Source organism: Mobula birostris, chromosome 8, assembly GCF_030028105.1.
Source record: "Mobula birostris isolate sMobBir1 chromosome 8, sMobBir1.hap1, whole genome shotgun sequence".
Lineage (NCBI taxonomy): Eukaryota > Metazoa > Chordata > Chondrichthyes > Myliobatiformes > Myliobatidae > Mobula > Mobula birostris.
The window spans coordinates 22,327,309-22,352,336 of NC_092377.1; the positions used below are offsets into that span (position 1 = coordinate 22,327,309).

The 25,028-nt window shown below is 36.8% G+C and overlaps 1 protein-coding gene across 1 annotated transcript in view; it reads right to left on the reverse strand.

The window, feature by feature from the left end:
* slc30a6 (solute carrier family 30 member 6) overlaps window positions 1-25,028 on the reverse strand; it is a 166,652-nt gene that overhangs the window by 37,449 nt on the left and 104,175 nt on the right. Inside the window, exons 7-13 of the mRNA XM_072264893.1 lie at window positions 22,982-23,062; window positions 20,936-20,971; window positions 19,283-19,377; window positions 7,621-7,669; window positions 5,163-5,282; window positions 2,875-2,977; window positions 1,926-1,973 (exon numbers count right to left, since the gene is read on the reverse strand). Of these exons, the coding sequence (XP_072120994.1) occupies window positions 1,926-1,973; window positions 2,875-2,977; window positions 5,163-5,282; window positions 7,621-7,669; window positions 19,283-19,377; window positions 20,936-20,971; window positions 22,982-23,062 (532 nt within the window). The remainder of the gene's footprint in view (window positions 1-1,925; window positions 1,974-2,874; window positions 2,978-5,162; window positions 5,283-7,620; window positions 7,670-19,282; window positions 19,378-20,935; window positions 20,972-22,981; window positions 23,063-25,028) is intronic.

Sequence of the window (25,028 nt, forward strand, 5' to 3'; positions counted from 1 at the left end):
TCGCTGCCTCCTGCCTGTCAGCCATTCCGCTATCCATGCCAGTATCGATCAGGATTGTGGGAATGATGGCGTTGAACACTAAGCTATAGTCAGCAAACAGCATCCTGCCATAGGTGTATGTATTGTCCATGTGATCTAAGGCCATTGGAAAAGCTATTGAGATTGCATCTGCTGTAGACCTAGCCGTAGATAAGCAAATTGCACTGGGTCCAGGTCCTTGCTGAGGCAGAGTTGATTCCAGGCATGACCAACCTTTCAAAACATTTCATCATTGTAGATGTGAGTCATTAAGGCAGCTCACGCGACTCTTCTTAGGCACTGGTATAATTGTTGCCCTTCTGAAGCCAGGGGAACTTCTGACAGTAGCAGTGAGAGGTTGAAAATGTCCTTGAATACTTCCACTTGTTGATTGGCACAAGTTTTCAGAACTTCATCAGGTACTCACTCCATCATGGCCTGCTGCCTTGTGAGGGTTCACCCTCCTGAAAAACAGCCTGACATAGGCTTCCGAGACCAGAGATCACAAGGTCACTGGGTGCAGCTGTGATCTTCAGAGTTGTAGTTATATTTTCCCTTCCAAAGCAGTCATAGATGGCATTGAGCTCATTGGGTTGTGAAGCATCGCTGCCATTTATGCCATTGGATTTCGTTGTGTAATGTCCTGTCAACCCTGCCAGAATTGACGTGCATCCGATGTTGCCTCCAATCTCGCTCGGAATTGTCTCTTCGCTCTTAAAATAACCCCCTGCAAGTCATATCTGATTTTCTTGTACAGACTTAGTTCATCCATGGCTTTTGGTTTGGGAATCCACAACAGGTTTTCTAACGCACACACTCATCCACACAGGTTTTAATGAAGATGGTAACAACTGCTGCACACTCATCCAGGTTCGAAGTTGATCCCTGAATACAGTTCAGTGCACCAACTCAAAGCAGTCTTGTAAGCGCTCCTGTGCTCCGCTTGTCCATTCCTTCTTGGTCCTCACTGCTGGGGCTGCAGTCTTCAGTCTCTGCCTATACTCAGGGAGTAGAAGTATAGCAGGTGATCAGACTTTACAAAGTGTGGGTATGGAAAACCACGATAAGCACCCTTGATGGTGGTGTAACAGTGGTCATGTGTGTTGTTTCCTCTGGCACTGATTTGTTGATAATTATTTGGTGACATTTTCAAGCTGACCTGGTTAAATTCCCCCAAAATGATGGTGAAGGCGTCAGGGTGTGCTGTTTCGCACATGCTCAGATCATTCCAAGCCTGTTTGACATTGGCCTGAGGTGGAATGTATACACTACAAAATAATCGCAGAAATCTCCTGTGGTAGGTAAAATGGCTGCCACTTCATTGCGAGATATTCCAGGTCTGGTGATCAGAATTGGGACATCACTGTCACACTTGCGCACCAAGAGGAGTTGATCATGAGGCATGCACCTCCACCTCTGTTTCTGAGAGGCTCAACAGTCCGATACTGATGGTGTATAGTGAACCCATCAAACTGAACTGCTGCATCTGGTATGGAAAGGGTTAACCAGGATTCCTTGAAGCAGAAGACGCATGCGGTCCTAACATCCTCTGACACAGCACCCTTGCTCTGAGGACATCAATTTTATTTTCTGGAGACTGTATATATGCCAGCAATATAGTCGGTATTGAGAGTCAAAAACCCTGATCTTTAAACGCACTTTGTAGCCCAGACCGGCAGCTATGTTTCCTTCGAGGAGTCTGATGAGAAGTAGGGCCACAACCAACATTGTTTCCACTGGTTTTAAAGAGCAATAGATTGTTCAATCGCATTAAAACATCTTTATTAACTGTACAGATCTTGGATACAGTTGCATATTGAAATGGGAATATTTAATCATATCCATACATTAAATAATGTACAAACGTAAATGAGTAGTGAATCAAAAACCTTTATTTCAATGCATACCTCTCTTAAAAGCTTATCCAACTGTCCAATCACATGTGAAGGTGTTGTCTGCAAAAATAAATGTAATCACAGCATTGTTATACAGAAAACTAATTTATTCATTAAAATGAATTACTGCCCCATTTTTTTCCACTCTGTTTCTTCTTATTGAGACCTCATTCCCAACACCAATAGCTAAGTCAACAGTTCCTAATGCTGTTCAACATGACTCTTATACTGTACTCTTAATTCATAATCTAATTTCATCTAATGTGCAGAATAATAAAATTATAAATTTCTTCCAAATCCAGATTAAAATATACAGATCAAATGGATATACGAGGGGTGATTGATATGTTCATGGCCTAAGGTAGAAGGATCAATTTTAGAAAACCTAGCACATTGATTTTTCAACATAGTCCCCTCCTACATTTACACACGTAGTCCAGCGGTTGTGGAGCATACGGATCTTGGACCTCCAGAAAGTGTCCACGGATGGGTGATTGATAAGTTTGTGGCCTAAGGTAAAAGGAGGTGAGTTATACAGCTCTCGTTACATGCACATGCAGGTCAACTCTTTGAGTGATTATGCAGAAAGTTTGAAGCTAATAACCCATCTCCTTCTACTTTAGGCCACGAACTTATCAATCATCCCTGCTGTGGACACTTTCTAGAGGTCCAAGATCCGTATGGTCCATGACTGCTGGGCTAAGTGTGTAAATGTAGGAGGGGACTATGTTGAAAAATAAATGTGCTAGGTTTTCTAAAATAGACTCCTTCTACCTTAGGCCATGAACACATCAATCACCCCTCATAATATTACACCATTTTACATACTCTATTATCAAGCTTCAAAAAGATCTTTCTGAAAAATTATGTTTCAGTACGGTTTTAGCAAGAACCTAATTTACTGATAATCATACAGTGCATTTTCTATTACCACTGGTTGACTTTTGATAAGAACTCCTACCTGAAGTAACACTTTTCCACTGTAGACACTCATAGGGTACATGGTGCCGAACGTCATAACTGCAATAGCTATAGCTGAAGCTGTATCCACTGCAAAATAATTACTGAGAATGATGGAGAAAAATAGTTAGAGGGTAAAGGATAATAATATAGACTTGTACACTTCCCATTTTTATTTGAGTTAACTATTTGCATCATTACGGCACCCTTCACGTTTAAAAAGTCTCAATTCTTTACAATATAAAGTAAGCAGGTACAAAACTGTAAAGGACATTATTAAGGAGGGCAATGAAAGCTTGGACATATTATGAGAGTGTTTTAAATGTGGAAATGCAAAAGTGAAGTGGCAGAGAGATTTAAAAGGAGTAGTGAGGTAGTATTTATGGGTTCATGGACTATTGAGAAATCTGAAAGTTTCTAAAATCTATGGCTAAAATTAAATTTAAAAGTATTTACATTAATGTTAATTTGCTAAGAGCCTGAAACACATTATGAAAACTACCAATATGTGGATGGTATCAGAACTGAAAAAATAATAAGGAAGTGTTATCAAGAAAGTGAACATACTTGGGCATTTTTTGAAGAATAGTAAAGGCAAGAACTGACATGGTAGAGATCTTTAAACAATGACCATTGGGAAAGAAGAGGAGATAGAATAGATTCTCTTAAAAGAAACAAAATCAGGTAAACAGAACAGAAAGATAATGCTGAAAGGCTGAGATGGAATGAATGGAATAGATGGAAACTCAAGTTTATATGTCACCACACTCATAATGTTGAATGTTTTATTTCTGTATTTTATATTTAATGTACTTTAGAATAAAAGAAGGTGAATGAGAAGGTATGTGGTAAAGATATGAAGGGAACTGTAGAAGGTATTGAGAACTTCCAATTGTAAGTTAGAACATTAATGCTGAATGACGGAACCCAACACTTAAGATTTAAGATGCAGGATCCAAGTAAGATATAAGTTATACAAGGAAGAGTCAGCATAGTTTTGAGTAGCTGGTGTTAAGAGTGCTGAACAAGAGGATCAACAAGTGAGTCTCGGTGTGATTGAGAAGATAAGCATTTCAGCAACGGAAGTCTTAACTGTGGAGAGGGTGGAGAGATTGAACTGGAATGATCGTGGGCATCCGCAGAGTGAAAATTGTTAATGACAGTGACTGGATTTAGGATTTGTTAAAATTATTGCTTATTGCTTAACTGGGAAGCAATAAGGTGCAGAAGGAGATGGTGTCAGAGTCACAGAGCTCTACAGCACAAAAACAGGTCCTTTGGGCCATCTAATCCATGTCAAACTATGATTCAGTCTAATTCCATCGACCTGCACCTGGACCACTGCCTTCCATACCCCTTCCATCTCCCAAACTTCTCATAAATATTGAAATTGTGCTTGTATTCATCACTTCTGCCAGCAGCTCATTTCACACTCTCATCATCCTTTGGATGAAGTAGTTCCTCCTCATGTTCCCCTTAAACATTTCACCTTTCACCCCTAACCCATGATCTTTGTTCTAGTCTCTCCCAAACCCAGTGGAAAATGAACTCAGGTGAACTAATTGGAAATACTGTGACAGAAGCTACAACAATGACTTCAAGCATCCCAGAGTTCAGTTGAAAAATCTTGTTAATTAAGCAGGCTGACAACACATTTGTGGGTTTGAGAGATATAGAACTGGGTGTAGCAAACATACAGGCCGTCAGAGTTATTACCGTTGGTTTAAGGTCCTGGAACATCCTCGCCTACACACACCGCCCCCCCCCCCCCCGCAAGAATTACAACGGTTGTCAAGAGCAATTAAGAATGGGCAATTAAGTGTTGGATCAACCTGCGAAGCTATGTCCTTTGAATGAATAGAAATAGTTTTAAAAAAGGGCATCTCCCTACAGATGACATTGCTTCATTGAAATATATAAAAACATCAGAGAGTGTAGAAGAACTAGGAGAAAGCCAAGGGCAGTAGGAAAGGAATTTTCCTATTTGTAGCTGCAGTGAAAAAGGCAGAAAAGGAATTTAAGCTCCAAGGGAACTAGCTATGTGACAAAGAAGCAAGCAAGAACAATTGCATGCAATGCGATATTGGAAGAGAGAGACATAAGAGAAAATAACTCAATTAGCACACGGAGAAGGGAAACCAAGGATGAGTATTGTTCTTTCCATGTTAACACAATGAATAACTTAAACTGATTTAGATTTTCTAACTGTATTTTCTACACCTCTACACTTGGTTTTCAAATTTGCCCGAGGTCAAATATAATGCAGAACATCCAACATACATAACTTACTTTATTTCAATCAGCATATAGGTGATGCAGAGCGCCAATGCTCCTGCAAGGTCAATGAGGACAAATGGGTTCATGCGAGGTAGCAAAATGCTGCTTAAACTAGGAATTATTCCACATAAGCTGAAAGTAAAATATAATTAGGGACTTTCAGAATTTTCAGGAATAGCACTTCATAAGTAAAACACTATTTTTTGGTTTAATAGCATTATGGATATACAATAATTGATTTGACATGAGCATTATAACAACATTTTTGAAAACATTTTGTTTTTCATTGTTATCTCAACCAACCAACGTCAAGAACTGTCCTGAAAGCTCTCACCAGGACTTGGAGAAGCACAGCCTGCAAGAAGAAAATCCAAGCAAATATGCTAATCGATTGAAGAGGTCGAAGGAAACCAGACAAGATTGTTGTTTCAATTTTTAATACATTGAGAAATTTAATATGCTCTGATCAGCTTTTTTTTGAGTAAGTTGCTGAAATTTGACTTTTCCAGCATGAATAAATTAACAATTCACAGCATGGACAACAACAAGCAGTCAAGTGGTTTGTTGATATATCATGATATGATGTGCCTAAAGTAATTATGATCTTAAAGTAGTCTGCAGATCTATTTCGCCCCATTTTTTAATCATCTGCACCAATCATAATTTTAACATAACTGCTTTTAAAATTTTCCAGTCATACACAGTGAAGAATAAATTGATGGAAATAATTACAATTTATGCAGCTGGCAAAAAAAAGTCTCCATTTGCAAAACAATTCTCTCCAACACACTTACATGATAATAGAGCGAATCCCTGGGTGTGATTGAGAAGCAGTAACCTGATCCAACATTGAAGATGATGTAATAATCTTCAAGAGTGAAGCTTTAATGCTTTATAATCATCAGAGTCCAACGATGAAATTACAGCCTTGATGTTACTCCAGGGTATTTATTTTATGTATTAAACAATATTCTTTACTGTATAATTATGCTATTCATATATTCAAGTTTCTCCTTTCTCTTAAAATGCAGGTGCCAATGACTGTTCCTATCCAAGCTAATAAAGCATGACAGCACTCCTATACAACAATTCTCAATTTGTAGCTAAAGTGAGAATATTATACATATTGTATGTATACCTGCAACTAACATAAAAGAAGCAATGCGAAAAACACATTTTTCTTTAACTACAGGATTACCTTCATGTCCGCGAGTCGATTCTGTGATTGTAGCACAAACTGCTCAAATGTTTGATCTTTAGCAGGTGGTTTTGTGAAAGTGCAGTGCACTGGGACTCTGTGTGATCATCTACCATGCCCCTACTCAACAGGGTTAATCTTTATCTAAATCACATCAATCTGCCCGATTGTGAGGAAAGAACAAATTAGAGCAACAATTACCCTTCAGCTACTTCAAAAACCTCTAATTCAGCATCTTGTAGTAAGATCAAGGTATTTAATTTAGGTTTTGAAGATGTCTTAAATTACACTCTTCTGCACAATGATTTCTTTTGTGGTATAGAGGCTTTACGTCAGGCCTCTAATACTCTGTTCAAATTACCTGCATTGGCAAATGTAACTATCTCAATAACAGAGGAATTGAGAACTGTTGATGTTGTACCATTGAATAAAAGGAGAGAAAGGAATAAATTATATAATTACAGGCAAGTTAGTTTAGCTGAAGGTGGGCAAATTATTGTAGTCAATTGTGTAGGACAGTATAAACCTTCATACGACATATGGCAGTGATATTAAAACCGATTCTACTCATTAAAGGGCAAGATAACTTGTTGTGCATGGCCACAAATGTTTATAGGCAGCAGGACAGGTTGATAAGATGGTTAAAAGTGCACACGCTTTAATAAGTTTTCTTTATTAACCATAGTTGGGAATATCATATCTGGAGGTCATGGTAGAACTGTGTACAATATTAGTTAGATCACAGACTGAATTCTAGTTTGATCACATTACAGCAATGGTCTGATTGCACAGGAACGTTGCAAGGGAGATTTATAAGGCTAAAGAAATGCAGCTATAAGGAAATATTGGATATTTATGTTTAAAACAAATGAGGCAGAGGGGTGACTTATACGGCCAAGGTCGTAGATTTTAAGCTCTTGATAGAAGAAGGGAAGTGAGAAAACAAATTTTCACCCAAAGCTTGATACAGAGTCTGAAACTAGAGGGAGAAACATTTCAAAAATAACTTGGAAGTGCACCATAGAGCCATGACCCAGTACTATAACATGCATAAGGTGGGGTTGTACCTTTTTGATTAGGTTGGACACAATGGTCTGAAGAGTCTCGCTCATTGTTGTAAATTTTTGATTCTACCGCACTCATTGGCTCTCAGATATCCAGTACTTCAACTGTATAACGCAAAGGAAACTAATTTCATGCTATAAGGGTCTTCAACTTTTTTTTACCTATAGGACAACATCACATCAATCAACAGTTTTGAATCACTCTTACCTTCGGCTTAGATCAGCAACATGTTCCTGCAGCCAACTTGTACTGGCAGCTGCAAAGAGAGCAGGAAGGCCCATTACATTACTTCTTTTTAAGATCAAGATCGTTTGTCATTTCCAGCATGCAAGTGTAAAGGAAGTCTTTACTAAGGATCCGATGCATCACAAAAATAAACACAATAAGTTAAAGAAAACAATAATTTAAAAAGCACAATAAATAAATACATAAGATTATATATATACTTTGTATATAAATATAAAATATAGATAGATTTTATGTCCATAAGGTGATGCTAGTCACAGGAGTGTCTGTACATAAGGTAACTCTCATTGGAAATTATTAAGTAGTGGTGTGGGGGTAGGTTGTATCCATGAGCCTGTGCTCTAGCTCTCATTAACAATATTTTTGCATTGTTTCGCAGTGCAATAGAAGAATATTCCTGTACTAATGTTGCTGACTACAAAGAATCTAACTGATAATTTCATAATTGTGCTTGCCCGTAACCAATACGCCTTCTAGGAGTTTAGTTGTGCCTTAAAACAACTACAAGTAAACAGAGCAGGCACATACTGGAAAAATTCATCAGGTCAGGCAGCACAGTTAATGATGAAGACCCTTCATCAGAATTTTGAGCTGAAACATTAAGTGTTCCATTTATATTTCAGATTTCCAGCACCTGCAGTTTTGATTATTTTTACAGCAAGGATATGGTACTTCCTCAACTGTGTACTGAACTGTAGCAAGTCTATATGCCAACAAAATGGCTTTGACAGAACCATGTCCCCTATCCTCATGAAAAATTACTGTTTTATAGAGTCAGAGTTGTACAGCACAAAGACAAGGCCAATTATGCCTACCTAGACTGATCCCACTTGCCTGCGTTAATTCCATATCCTTTTTTGCCTTATTCATTCAAGTACCTGTCAACATGCCACTTAAATGTTATAACTATACCTGCCTCTACTATCTCCTCTAGCAGCTCATTCCCGATACCAACTAGTCTTTAAGCCAAGCAACACACAGAAAATGCTGGAGGAACTCAACAGGCCAGGTTGTATCTTTGGAAAAGAGTACTGTCGACATTTCGGGCTAAGACCCTTCATCAGGACTAGAGTGAAAAAGGCATGAATCAGAATAAGGCGGCGAGGGGGGGAAGGGAGGAAGAAACACAAGGTGATAGGTGGAACCATGGGGCGGCGTGAAGCTGGGAAGTTGATTGGTAAAAGAGATACAGAGCTGAAGAAGGGGAAATCTGATAGAAAAGACAGAAGACTATGGAAGAAAGGTGGAGGAACAGCAGAGGGAGGAGATGGGCAGGCAGAGATGAGGTGAGGGAAATGGGAATGGGGAATGGTGATGAGGGGTGGGCATTACTGGAAGTTTGAGAAATTGATGTTCATGCCATCAGGTTGGAGGCTACCCATATGGAAAATAAGGTGTTACACTTTTGTGTGCTAGACTATAAGATGTAGGAGCAGAATTAGGCCATTCAGCCCATGACACTGCTCCACCGTTCGATCATGGCTGATTTATTCTCTCCCCTCATCCCCATATGAGTTCGTAAGGAATGAATGGGAATCCATTACTATATGTCAATGAAGTTTCAGCTGAGATAATGGCACACTGAATAGATTAGCCAATTTTTATATAAAGTGCTGATTTGTGTATTTTCACCATATTCTATTTTAGTTCATGACTTAGACATAAACATCTGTAAAAAATACAGCCCATATATTTCCAATGGGAAATTATACACACTACACTCAGCACACCGACATATACAGCTAAGAAACATATTTATTACAATTGCCATGTCATTTCTGGGGTGGCATTTTTAAACTTATTACACCTCTGACTTTTCCCAGTTTCGAATACAGGCTTTCAGCAAAAAACATTTTCCTCTTCTCTTTCCACTGATCATAGCTATCTAGATTCAATCCCGCCATTTAGCATGTCTGTGTGGACTCTGCATGCTCTCCCTCATATATTGCCTACCACATGCCACGGACGCCACAGTATCATGGTGGTTAGGGCAATGCTATTTCAGATCGGGGCATTCTGGACTTTGGAGTTTAATTCTGACACCGTTCTGTAAGGAGCCTCCGTATGCCCTCCTCATGGAATTCGTGGGTTTTCTCCGGGTTGCGTTAATTGGGTTTGTTGAGGGTTGATGGGGCGTCGTGGCTTGAAAGACTAACTCTGAGCTGTATCACTAAATAAATAAAATGCCAGAATGTGCAGGTTGGTAAATTAATTGGCCATTGTTAAACTGCCCCTACAGGAGGCAGGTGGGAGAATAGGTTACCGAGAAATTTTGCAGGTAAATAAGATTACTCTGGGCCAGCATAGATGATGGTTTATTAGCCTCAACCTACATTGTAAAGAAATATGAATGGCCCATTTTCTGCTTTCACCTCAGATTTCTACCTTCTGCAGACTTTGGTTTGTAAGAGTCCTAAAACTCTGCACTGATATGGCAATGATCGATCAGACTCGACAGGCGAAATGGCCTACATCTGCTCCTATATCTTATGGTCTTATATTTTAAGTAATTCTGAACTTTATTCCATAAAACAAACAAGGACAGTCACGAATTTGGTTAAACCAGGGTACATGTAGACCAGGAATCACCAAAATCTGATAACATACCAATGTTCAAGTTGTTGGGATCTTCACTCTTGTTTATAGCTAAATAAAGGGAGTTAAGGAATCAGAGCTTTACAGCACAGAAATACAAGGGGTGATTGATAAATTTGTGGCCTAAGGTAGAAGGAGTCAACTTTTAAAAACCTAGCATATTTATTTTTCAACATAGTCCCCTCCTATATTTACACACTTAGTCCGGCAGTCGTGGAGCATACGGATCCTTTCTTTGTTGAAATCAGCGTCTTGGACCTCCAGAAAGTGGTACAAAGCAGGAGTGATTGAAAAGTTCATGGCCTAAGGTAGAAGGAGATGTTATACAGCTCTCGTTACATGCACGTGAAGTTCAACTCTTTGAGAGATTATGCAGAAAGTTTGAAGTTAATAACTCATCTCCTTCTACCACAAACTTATCAATCACCCCTGCTGTGGACCACGTTCTGGAGGTCCAAGACGTCGACTTCTACAAAACAGGGATCCGTGTGCTCCACGCTGCTGGACTAAGTGTGTAAATGTAGGAAGGGACTATGTTGAAAAGTAAATGTGCTAGGTTTTCTAAAATTGACGCCTTTTACCTTAGGCCACGAACTTATCAATCACCCCTCGTATGTTGTTTGGCCCATCACAATCATTCAGAGCTATAGCCCAGCTATACTGATCCTATTTACCTACATCGTCTTTATCTTTCTATCCCTTGCCTATCTAAGTTACTCTTAACATAGTGATTATATCTGACTTCCCCACCTCCTTTGGCAATGAATTCCAGATATCAAAAACTATAAGAAAAAGCTTTCTTCTCTGATCTCCTTTAAAACTCATTCCTCTCATCTTAAACAAATGTCCTTGATTTTGAAAAAAGATTCTAACAAATTTCACAACATATGTTGGTGGTATTAAACCTGATTCTGATTCTCACCTACCCTATTGCTGCTTCTTTAATTGTATACAGTTCAAGTCACCCCTTGACCTCCTTCACTCCAGGAAAGACAACAGGGGTGTGTGCTTAGCCCACTGCTCTACCCTCTGTATACACATGACTGTGTGGCTAGGCGTAGCTCAAATAGCACCTATAAATTTGCTGATGATATAACCATTATTGGTACACTCTCAGGTGGTGACGAGAGGGCATACAGGAGTGAGATATGCCAACTAGTGAAGTGGTGCCGCAGCAACAACCTGGCACTCAACGTCAGTAAGACGAAAGAGCTAATTGTGGACTTCAGGAGGGGTAAGATGAAGGAGCACATATCAATCCTCATAGAGGGATCAGAAGTGGAGAGAATGAATAGTTTCAAGTTCCTTGACGTCAAGATCTCTGAAGATCTAACCCGGTTCCAACTTACTGATGTAATTATAAAGAAGGCAAGACAGTGGCTATACTTTATTAGGAGTTTGAAGAGATTTAGCACATCAACAAATACACTCAAAAACTTCTATAGTTGTATCACGGACAGCATTCTGACAGGCTGTATCACTGTCTGGTATGGGAGGTGGGGGGCTACTGCACAGGACCGAAAGAAGCTGCAGAAGGTTGTAAATCTAATCAGCTCCATCTTGGGTACTAGCCTACAAAGTACAAAGGACATTTTTAGGGAGCGATGTCTCAGAAAGGGAGCGTCCATTATTAAGGGCCTCCAGCACCTAGGGCATGCCCTTTTCTCACTGTTACCATCAGGCAGGAGATACAGAAGTATGAAGGCACACACTCAGCAATTCAGGAACAGCATCTTTCCCTCTGCCATCTGATTCCTAAATGGACATTAAAGCTTTGGACACTACCTCACTGTTTTTTTAATATACAATATTTGTTTTTGCACTTTTTTTGGATCTATTCAATATACGTAATTGATTTACTTGTTTATTATTATTTTTTATTTTATTTATTATTTTTTTCTCTCTCTCTGCTAGATTATGTATTGCATTGAACTGCTGCTTTTTTCACGTCACATGACTGTGATAATAAAACTGATTCTGATTCTGTTAATGACTTAATTTGATGGCTGACCGAATGGAAAATGAAAGGTATCTGGAACATGCTATTCACGCAGAATTAGAACTAAACTTCCTCATCTGGAAGATAAATAGAAACAATCTTTCTTTTTCAATATTTTTATTGATTTCATACATAAAAGAATACAGAGTACAGTAAGATATATATCAATTACAATATACTGGAATCACAAATATAGTTTCATTACCCCATATCCATATACATTAAATTTAAACATAATATTGAAAAGATATACTTTAATTATACAAAAAATCTAGACCCACTACCAGAAATTGAACAGCGAACCTTCTCTAAATCTAAACGTGACATAACTTAATTTAACCAATGAGTAGGAGTAGGCAGAGTGGTATCCTTCCACTTAAGCAACAATGCCCTCCTGGCTATATGAGAAATAAAGGCCAAAATATGCAAATCATGTGACTCCAAAATAATATCATTTCCTCCAACAATACCAAATAAAGCAGTCAAAGAATTAGGTTTAAAATTTACTTTAAGAAGCACCGAAAAAGTTTGGAACACTTCCTTCCAATATTTTTCAAGACTTGGACAAGTCCAAAATATATCAATTAGTGAAGTTTCTCCACTGTTACATCTATCACAATAGAGAGATATATCCGAATAAAAATGAGAGAGCTCATCTTTAGTCATATGGGCCCTATGAACCACTTTAAATTGTAGAAGGGAATGATGGGCACAGAGCGATGAGGTATTATCCAATTTAAAAATTTCATTCCAAGTATCCTCAGAAATTGGAATCTGTAAACCTTGTTCCCAGAGATTTTTAATTTTGTCTAAAGGAATATTTCTCATTTCCAACAACATACCATAAATATTAGATATAGATCCATTATGGAAGGATTTAAAATTAAAAATTGCATCAAGTAAATTCTTATCTGGACTTTTAGGAAATGTATGTACTTGAGAACGCAAAAAGTCTCTAATTTGTAAATATCAAAAGAAGTGGGTTTTGGGTAGGCTATACTTAGCTGACAATTGTTCAAATGAAGACAGACTATCTCCAACAAACAAATCCTGAAAACATTTAATATCCAATCTATTCCACTCTTTAAAAACTATATCAGTCATAGAAGGTTTAAAAAAAAGTTAGAAAAAATGGGACTTGAAAGTGAAAAAGTCAATAATCCAAAATATTTTCTAAATTGTACCCAAATCCTCAAGGTGTGTTTAACTATAAAATTACTTAAAGATAAAGGAATTGAGGATCCAAGCAGAGAAATGATAGAAAATTTATTAACAGAATTAGCTTCTAAAAAAACCCAGACCGGACAGTCCTCTCAATTACTATAATATAACCGAAATGTAAAGTTCTATATATTGACTGCCCAGAAATAAAACATAAAATTGGGTAAAGCTAAACCTCCATTCTTTTTAGCTTTTTGAAGAGGAACTTCATTTAATCGAGAAATTTTATTTTTCCATATACGAAGATATAATAGAATCCAAGCAGGTACGGCCTGAAATAAATATAAAAATTTAGGCAAAATATTCATTTTAATAGAATTAATTCAGCCAATCAATGATAAAGAGAGGGGTGACCAATTTGATAGTGCCTTCTTAGCATAATACAGAAGTGTAAAAAAAAATTTCTTTAAAAAGGAATTTATAATTCCTAGTAATTGTTACTCCCAAATAAGTAAATTGATTTCTTACAATTTTAAAAGGGAGGTTAGTGTTAACTAATACCAAATTATTCAAAGGAAATACTTCACTCTTATGAAAGTTAAGTTTATATCCTGAAAACTGACTAAAGCAGAAAAGTAAAGAAAGTAGAGAAGGTAAAGAAGACTCTATATTAGAAATGTAGAGCAAAAGGTCATCAGCATAATGTGAAACTTTGTGGGTAATGCCCCTCCTTAAAATACCAGTGACATCATTAGATTCCCGGAAAGCAGTAGGTAAAGGTTCTAAGACCAAATCAAAAAGCAAAGGACTCAAAGGACAACCCTGTCTAGATCCATGATAAAGTTTAAATGCTTTAGAGTACTGAGAGTTAGTAAGAACCTGAGTGGAGGGAGACAGATAAAGTAATTTAATCCACCGAACAAAATCAGGCCCAAAGTTAAATTTTTCTAAAGTTTTAAATAAATAATTCCATTCAACCCGATCAAAGGCTTTCTCAGCATCTAAGGATATCACACATTCCGGTATCTCTTTAGAAGAAGAGTAAATAACATTCAATAAATGACGAATATCAACGTGGGAGTATCGATTTTTGATAAATCCAGTCTGATCATCAGAGATAATAGATGGCAAAATATCTTCAATCCTACAAGCCAAAAGTTTAGATAAAATTTTAGTATCAACATTAAGTAAGGAAATTGGTCTATAAGGAGAAATTCAGTTGGATCCTTATTCTTTTTAAGAATAAGTGAAATAGAGGCTTCATAAAAAGATTGTGGCAACCTACCTAATTTAAAAGAGTCCGAAAGGACTGAGGTATAAGCAAAGAGGAAAAAGCCTTATAAAACTCTCCAGAAAATCCATCAAGACCTGGAGTCTTCCCCAAGTGCAAAGAGTGAACAACCTTGGCAATTTCCTCATAAGAAATGGGCTGATCCAGCAATTCTCCATGATCATCAGAAAGTGTAGTAATGTTTAATCGATCTGCGAAATTATTCATTACAGTATTATCTTTAGGAGGATCAGAACTATAAAGTTTAGAATAGAATTCTCTAAAAGTATCATTTATTTCTAAATGATCAGATGTTTTATCACCATTAGCTTTACAAATTTCTTTAATTTGCAGTTTAACTATAGAGGTCTTTAATTGGTTAGCCAATAGTTTACCCATTTTATCTCCATGAACATAAACTGACTTTCATCTTTTAAAAGTTGAGTTTCAATTGGATAAGTTAAAAGCAGATCATATTTAGTTTCAATTTCAACACTTTTTTTTATATAAAGCAGGACCTGGAGCCAAAGCATATTTTCGGTCTAATTGTTTCAACTGATTAGCTAATTCAATTCTCTCCTTATTAGCTTTTTTCTTAACACTTGCGGTAAAAGAAATAATTTGTCCTCTAAGCCTTAAAAGCATCCCATAAAATGACTAGAAGTCTCTTCTAGTGTATTCTCTTCAAAGAAAAGAGTAACTTGTCTCTCCAAAAATTAAAGAAAATCAGTAACAGAGTTGGATTAAAACGCCATAATCTGTTTATTCGGGAGACACCTGGAAGATTTAAAGATAAAAACACAGGAGCATGATTTGAAACAGCAATTCCTTTATAATCACAAGATTGAACTAATAGAATAAATTGGCTATCAACAAAAAAAAAAATCAATCCTGGAATACATATGATGAACATGAGAAAAAAATGACTACTCTCTATCTGTTGGATACAAAAAGAGCCAAACATCAACAATATCACATTTCATTAGAAAAGATTGGATAAAGGAGGCAGATCTACTACATGTCAATCATTTAGAAGAAGAATGATCTAAAACAGGATCTAAACAACAGCTGAAGTCTTCTCCTAAAACCAAAGACTATAAATTCAAATCTGGTAAAAGTGAAAAAAAAGTTTAAAAAAAGCCTGGATCATCTATATTCAGGGCATACAAATTAGCAAAAACTATTAATTTATTATTTAATTTCCCTGAGACAATAACAAAACGCCCATTGGTATCAGACACTACATTATGTTGAACGAAAGAAACTGAATTGTCTATAAGAATCGAAACTCCTCTTGCCTTAGCCTAAAAGGAGGAATGGAAAGATAAACCCTTCCAATGGCTGAAAAAACGTAAATTATCACATTTACGACCATGTGCTTCTTGTAAAAAAAAACTGAGACATTCAATTTCTTAATACAATTAAATATCTTATTACGTTTCATAGGATGATTTAATCCTTTCACATTAAAACTAAGTAAATTAAAAATATGGTCCATTTTAAATATTGCTTAAAGGAGATGTTTGAATAAAAACCGCTGTAATATATATTAAATCCAAATAATGAACTTTAAGAAAAAGTAACCAAGTAACAAATGAAGCTAAAAGAACCAAACAGCTGTTAGAAAAGAAGAAAAACACTCCCCACCCACTGCCCAAAGACAGAAAATCAACCAAAGAGCAGTCGACAGCTAAACCTATCATCCCTCCCAGAACAATCCACTGGCTGAGCTCCAAAAAAAATTTTCAAGGCAAAACTGCATTCCAACAAGACACAACAGAAAAACAGAGCAGAACTAAACATATTTAAAAAACCCATAAAAATTATAGTATAAAAATATTAGAAAGAATATGAAAGTTCAAAACATATTAACTTAGAAAGTATTAACTCAAAGAAAACTAATATTAAATCCTTAATTTTCTAAACACAGAAATAAAAGTACAAAAAATATTAGATATGAAGGTATACCAAAAGTAAAAAAAAATTGTTCATTAAAGAAGGTAATGAACAATTAGACTGCTGATTCTAAAAAAGGATCCATCAAGCAGACACAACATAAATTTGTGTAAAGAGTTATTGAACAGTTAAACTTCTGAAATTGATTTGGCACTCAAGAAATCCTGCACCTCTTCGGTTGAGCGAAATCATCTCTGGGAACTATTTTTCAAAATGATTCTAAGGTGAGTGGGGTAATGAAGAGAGGGTTTAAAACCTTTATTATACAGCTCAGACATGACTTTTTAAAATTTGAAGCGTTCATTCAACACCATGGGTGAAAAATCTTCCACAATTCTGAACTTCTGGTCTTCATAATCAATCATACCTTTCCAACGAGATTCACGAATTAGAAGTTCTTTTGTTTGAAAGTCGTGAAGACAAATTATCACTGAGCGGGGTAAATCCTCCTGGAGGAGGTCTTGGTACAGGCAATCTGTAAGCTCGTTCTATTTTCGGTGAAGAGTTTAAGATATTTGGAAATAAATTAGCCAAAAGGTTTCCAAAAAATTCCGAAGGCTGATTGCGTAGATTATTTCTTCTGTTTCTAAGTCAATAATCTTCTGTCTTAATATTTCATTAACCTTTAACTGTTTATCACAGATCTGTTCCAGGTCGTCAATCTTCGCATCTAACGTTGTCAAAATATCTTCGTTCTCTTTTATCCATTTATCGTGTTCACTTAAAAGTTTTTTGAATAGCATCCAATTTTCCATCCATTCATTTAAATTCAGTGCTGAGTTGCTGTAACTCCTCCAAAAGTTCAATTTTGTGTTGTTTAAGTGTCACCATAATAGATTCCAAAGTTACCAGAGGGCCCTCTTCTTTTTTTAGTAGCTTTAGCACGGCTCATCACAAAGCAGTACTGCGTTTAAAAGTAAGTTTTCAAAACAAGTTGGAGGCAGTAAATTAGAAAGAGTAGGAGAACCTATAAAAGCACTGTTACTCCATCAACAGCCAGTAAGATCTGAGAAACTGTCCAGTTAGGTTGGAGAGCTTACTTTCGTATTATAAGTGGTACTAAGTGGTCAGCAAAGATATGATCTCCATCGGTCCCAAGCCACAAACTGCCACCAAGAATGCATAACCTACTCCCTTTGCTTTTTCCACACCCCCACTAACATGACTAGTTACCATAATAAAACATGCAACATGGAATACATGGCTCCTACATTAAGAGTTAATTTATTATTATTTCAGGTAGAAGATAACTACGCATATCAATGAGCTCTATCTGCTCTCTAAGATGGATATTTTGGTTTTTGACATTTTGCAAAATATCGGCTAGAAAGAAGTATTAGAAATTTTGAAAATTCTTATTCAATACAAAAATGCTTGTGTTTCAATATGCCCTTTTAGTACTGAGTACTCATAATTTCTAACTGCTAAACTAGATTTTAATGAAAAATAATTAAGATACTATAATTCAAAGCAATGAACAGCTTGATTGTTTTTAAGATTATTACCCTATTTTGTCTCTTTGATTCCCCTTTGTCAACTTCCATCAAAATCAATATTCAGCTGTTTTCCAGGAGGTACTCCACAGGAACCCCATGATGACTTTCACAAAAGGTATGCACCTGCCTCTCACTCATCATTTGCCCCATAACAATATGGCAGAGACCAGGTCTCAGCAGAATGGAAAAAGCAACATCCATTTTTCCTTCCATTTGAATATACCACTGGATATAGAGTTTGGAGAGAACAATTTATATGATGTTTCTATTGCTCACAAGAAGCAGGTGCATGTGCATGATAGACAGACTGTTAAGTGAGTCCTCTAAGTCCTTATCCTTTTAATAAACGATCAAAATATCCATTCACCATTAAAAACAGAAGACAACATAGCATTTAATTTATAATCTGTGTAATAGTTTGCCTGCAACTAAGCATCAAAACAAAAAATGGATAAGAGAGTATTTCACTATCCAGAGCCCCTCTAATGCTATGACTTTGATTTCATCAGTGAGTGCTGATGGTTTCAAGGAATGTACACATGTCAAGGAATGACAAGGAATTCAATAGTAATTTACAGTCGTATAGGAAATTGTGATTAATTTGCAAATGCAAGTCTTAAAGTAGCTTCCTTAGTTACTGAGGCCAAGATTCACTTTTAATCAATTTCCATATCCGACAGCAATATAAAAAGCATAAGGATTATTCGGGAGTGAAGTTGGAAAGAGAGCAATACTAAAATAGATACAAACAAGGAAATATCTTCCATTGGAAAGTTGTAATGAAAGGTTATTATCTGAAATATTAACTTTGTTGCTCCCTCTATTGATGCTGCTTGACCTGCTAGATAATTTACAGCAATTTTCTGCTTTTATTTTAGGATGCAGAAGATCTTCAGTGTATAATCCCTAAACATGATGAGAAAACATAAAATATCCAGATGTCCAGTCTATAAAGAAATTATTTCTTTTTCATTTTCCTTAATTTTCATTTAAAAGGCAACTTTAAGTTACCTTTTAATACATTGCTGCAAGTAAAGTGATTTTTTTGACACTACTCCATTACATTGTAGACATTTTCTGTGTTGGCCAGAATATCGGAAGCATTACCAAATGACACTGTGGCCACCATGCTCAAAAACAACATACCTTCAGAAACATAAGATAAAGACTTGTTCTTCAAAGACAGCATGGTAAGTAAATTGAAGAACAGGGCCACAAAGGTGCCAACAAGGAGACGCCCCCTGTAGAGATTTTTAGGCAAACGATGAAAAATAATGTTAATTTTAATAATTATATACCTGCTTTGTAATTATTTCTAAATATTGACTCACCTGTGGATTTACTAAACATGCAATGATTAAAAACATTAATTACATTAATATAATAGCTATTTTATAAAATTAAATGGATTTACTATGATTTCTCTCCTCTAAGATGCTGGTTGACCTGACAAGGATTTCCAGTGCATGTGATATTTTGCTATTTGACAAGACGATGCTGATGTCATAGAAATATTTTACCATTCATAGGAAAACAAATTCTGTTGTAGGAATGAAGAAAGCTGTGATTCCCCCCCCCCAAGGTGGTCATAATTATGTACAGGCCTATGTCCTGCTAATAAATATGATCAGGTTGTGGACAGGGTGCTCAGTTGTTTTGAGACCATAAGACATAGGAGCAGAAATAGACCATTGGGCCCATAAAATCTGCTCTGCCATTCCATCATGGCTGACTTATTATCACTCTCAACCGCTGTTCTCCCACCTTCTCCCTGCTACCTTTGACGCCCTGACTAATCAAGAATCTGTCAACCTTCACTTTAAATGTACACAATAACTTGGCCTCCACAGCCGTCTGTGGCAATGAATTCTACAGATTCACCACTCTCTGGCTAAAGAAATTCCTCATCTCTATTCTAAATTGTTGTCCCTCTTTTCTGAAGCTGTACTGTTTGGTCCTAGACTCTCCCACTACAGGAAGTATCCTCTCCACATTCACTCTATATAGGCCTTTCAATATTTGATAGGTTTTAATAAGATCCCCCTTCATTCTTCTAAATTCCATTGAGTACAGGCCCTGAGTCAAGCACTCCTCATATATTAATGGAATCATTTCATGTATGGAATCATTCTCATGAAATCTCCTCTGGACCCTCTCCAACTGGAGGACTGCTGGGTGGCGTGGCTCAAAAGACCAGAAGGACAGATTCCAGACTGTATCTCAATAACAATAAAAATAAGAATAAATTCCAATAAATTTGTCAAACAAGATTTCCCCATGCTGACTTTGGCCTATTTTATCACGTGTCTCCAAGAACTCTGAAACCTCTTCCTTAAAACTGGATTCCTACATCTTCCCAACTTCTCAGATGTCATTTCTTCTGCCCCCCTCCCTCCTTAAAGAGTGGAGTGACATTTGTAATTTTCCAATCCTCTGGAACCATTCCAGAATCTAATGATTCTTTAAAGATTATTACAAATGCCTCCGCAATCTCTTCAGCTATCTCTTTCTGAGGCCTTGGGTGTAGTCCAACTGGCCCAAGTGACTTATCAATTTTCAGACCTTTCAGCTTCCCAAGCACTTTTGTTTCATATTAAACATTTAATTGAAATTTCAAATGAAAGCTTTCCAATTTATCTTTTGTGACCAAAATGAGGATTAATTTGAAGAAAATCATACAAGTTTAGTCAAGATATAAAAACTATTTTTCTTACCATAAGGCTGCAGCAAATTAACAAGTGAACTTAAGAAATATAATTTTACTGTTAATATAACAATTTTAACTAAAAATAAACTTACGTGTGAATCTCTGGCTGTTCAAGAAATCGCTCTACACTATTTAAGAAGAAACCAAATAAATGAAATCATTCCACTACTAAAAACTGTAAAATCAATCATTTTTTATTTCCTATTTATTTTGTAGATATGAGAAAAACTGAATTTTCAATGACATTTACTAATACCGATATTGATCTACTTATTTCTTTATCAGCCGTAACAACATAGCTTTTTAAAAGTATTCCTAATTTTCATCCCACACTTTACCTTGAGGATTATGATCCAAAAATATCAGTCTGATTCTTAAATGATTTCAATCAGAATAGAGAAAAAGGCTGTGTTCATGAGGCTCAGAGGAACAGAGTAAAACAGGGGAAAACATCAGTCAGATTTTGCTGAATGAATGAATGAATTTATGAATGATACTTAAGATTGAATTCAGCAGTTCCTGGAAAAACTCAGTGAAACTTACTTACGAAAATAAAACATTGGATAGTTGTTCATACAAATGAAACAGCACCTCAGCACAATATAAACATTTTCATTACAGAAGGAAAGCAACGTTAAACATGGTGAGTCTAAATCTTTTATTATTTTCTTTTTGGCTTGAATTAAATACAATCCAGCTTTTCCAGGGTCAGTGTGAAAAAATATTCATTACAATTAAGAGACCTTAAAGTATTTTTTAAGAGACTTTTGGATGGGTACATGGAGCTTAGAAAAATAGAGGGCGATAGGTAAGCCTATTTCTAAGGTAGGGACATGTTCGGCACAACTTTGTGGGCCGAAGGGCCTGTATCGTGCTGTAGGTTTTCTATGTTTCTATGAAGGGCATTCAGCATTTCCTAGGCCATTCATCCAAGATGAACTGAGAAAAGCACTCTTGTTTTTAAGAGCTGAATACTCCTAATTAACAATTGCGTCAATCTTTGAGATTTAAAAGCATATGATTTTACTTTAGGTAAATAATGTGCAAACCAGAGGAAAAGGTTCATGGATGTAGTGCCTAAAGAAGGAAATGGCTCATCAAAGACGAAAAATAGACATAAAATACAAATATTCCCTAACCTAATGAGTATTTCCAACATTTTCTGTCTTTTTAAGAGAACTTAAATTTTCTATACGGAGGACAAAATGGGCAGCGAACATCAAAGCTTTAGATGTTAGGCATGGTCTGATACTTCCAGCAATTATCTACATCACAGACATAACTGAAGCCAAGAGCAAGTCACTAAGTTATTAATTTCGTCAGGAATGAGGAACTAGATGGGAATAATTTAAAGGGAAGAGAGAAGGAAAGAAGAAAAAAATTGAAGGGAAAAGAACAAAATTAAAACTGCACTCTCACTACACACATTTGTCTGAAGAACAATATTGGGCTAGCACCATAGGCCAGGTTACCTGCACTGCTTATATGTACATCTTGGAGTAAGATATCTAAATGCAAGTTGAAAGTACTGGACTATTATACTTAAGGATATCCTTATGAATGTCTTACTGACGCTAAGTTTGCTTTGCATCTACATGGTTGTGTATGTTCCTGATAGATAAACATTTTATCTACATTACATTAACTGTCTGAATAGGGAAGATTCAAAGTAATTTAGAGAGGAAGCTTTGATATACTTGACTATTTATAGATTTAAAATTTAAAATTTAGATTCTTCACAATGAAAATTTTTCAACAAATAGTTGGAAATCACCTTAAGAAAATTAACTTTTAGAATAGTTGCAATGCTATTAAATAATAATGGATTTAAGTAGAGTTTCTGGGTTTTGTATTTATGAAGTTTTTGTTTTGGGTTAAACTGATCAATTAATTAAATCTGAACAAAACCTTAAAGTAACACTAATGCATAATCAAAATGTGCTCCATCACCCACACCCATTTATCGGCACAATTCTAAAATACTATCAAATTCCCCAATTATTGCTTTAAGTTTGAAAGGAACAATTGTGTTCATTGCATTCACAAAATATTGATTAGCCTGATGCGTGTCAGACTAGGATAAATTTTCATGGTAAAATGTTAAGTGTCAATCAAATGAAAAAGACCCACATTCCTACCTTTCTTTGAGTATGAAAAGAGCCCCGAGCTGTGCCAGGACGGTGGCAGCGAACACTGCTAATACTTCAAACCTCTCAAACCTGAAATTTAAGCATCAGGCAGGAAAACAAGTGTCACAGTTGGAAAACAATCCATGCATGTTCTCAGTACATAATCTATTCTGTGCAAAGTAGAAAGAGATGCGGGACATAACTAAAATTGCTCTAACCTGATGAACACTCCCAGCATTTTGTGTCTTTATTTCAGATCTCTAGCATCTTCAGTATTTTATATTCATAAATTTTGATCAAAAAGTATTTCCCTTGTCCAAGGATAAATTATCCAAATGTTCAGAAAACCAAAGTATTAATATTTCCAGATTTCAACCACAGATTACACACACTATACAAAAATTGTAATATTCAATAATTTCATCATGTTAAACCTAAAAAGAAATTGTTGAAACATTATACAGTGCTGAATCAAGATGTTTCAAACAAACCTGAAAAATATAATCAAAATGTACCAATACGTTTTTCTGAGTTGTATTTTTTTGCCAGGAACGATTCTTTTCCATGAAGCAAAATAAAAATAAAGTAGAAATTTTTTGCAAGAGACAGTGACCTACAAAGGAAAGTCACAGTAATCAGGTATCTGTCACTGAGTCTGGGTCTGTGGCTCAGAAGGAAACGAGGGAGAAGAAGCACGCTGTGGCGACAGAGGATTCGTTAGTTAGGGGAACAGACAGGAGGTTCTGTAGATGAGAGTGAGATTCCCAGATAGTTTGTTCCCTCCTGGGTGTCAGGGTCTGTGATATCCATGATTGAGTCCTCAGCATTAAGTGGGATGGTGAACAGCCAGAGGTCATGGTCCATGTTGGTACTAATGACATGGGCAGGAAGAGAATCAGAATCAGGTTTATTATCACCAGCATGTGTCGTGAAATTTATTAAAGAGGGACAAAGTTCTGCATAGTGAGTTTAGGAGTAAGGCGCTAAGTTAAAGGACGGGACCTCCAGAGTGTGATCTCAGGATTGTTACCCACGGTGCGGGCTAATGAGGCCAGAAACAGGAAGATCATACAGTTTAACGTGTGACGAAGGCGTTGGTGGGGCGGAAGGACTTCAGAGTTTTGGACCATTGGATTCTCTTCCAGGAAAACTGGGACCTGTACACAAGACACAGTTTGCACCTAAACTACTGGACGGGGACTAATATCCTTGAAGGAAGGTTTGCGAGTACTGCCTGGGGGGGGGGGGGGAGAGGTGGAATTAAACTAGGGTAATAGGAACCAGAGTGTCAGAACAGATAGCGCAGTGGTTGCGGAGACAAATGTGGTTAAGACCTCAGACAAAGTCAAAAATCAGAAGGTCAATTATGGTAGGATTAATGGCCTCAGTTCTGTACATTTCAATGCAAGCAGCATTGTAGGAAAGGCAGATGAGCTTGGGGCATGGATCAACACATGGAATTATGACATTGTACCCATTAGTGAGACTTGGTTGTAGTAGGGGCAGGACTGGCAGCTCCTCAAGGTTTCTGTTGTTTTAGACATGATACAGCAGAAATCGCAGGGGCCCTAGCCAAGATATTTAAATCATCCTTAGCAAGAGATGAGGTTCCAGAGGATTGGAAGCTACTGGTGGCTAATGAAACGAGGAAAACGACTAAATTCTTTGCTAATCACACTTTTCCTGGCAAACGATTATCGCGAGTAATAGTTTGTAACTTTCCTTTGGAGCTGACGCAATTTGATTTCTGTAGAACATAGGCGAGGCGAGGCAGCAGGTCCATCACTGAGAGCAAGGAGGGCCCGAGGTTCAGTTGGTTTAAGTGCTGTGCTGAAAGCCAAATTGAGGTGGCGACACTTGGGCACCAGAGCATACCAGTTCAACTGAACTCGATGTCTGGACAAGAGATTTAAGCGCCATGCCGAATCAAGGTGACAAGGTCCAGGACCCAGAGCATAATGATTTGACTGAACTCGGTGTTTGGACATCAACTTAAGAGCCGGGCCAGATTGAAAAGATCAGGGTGTTGGGGCCCGAGGCGAGGTACAAGCCAGTT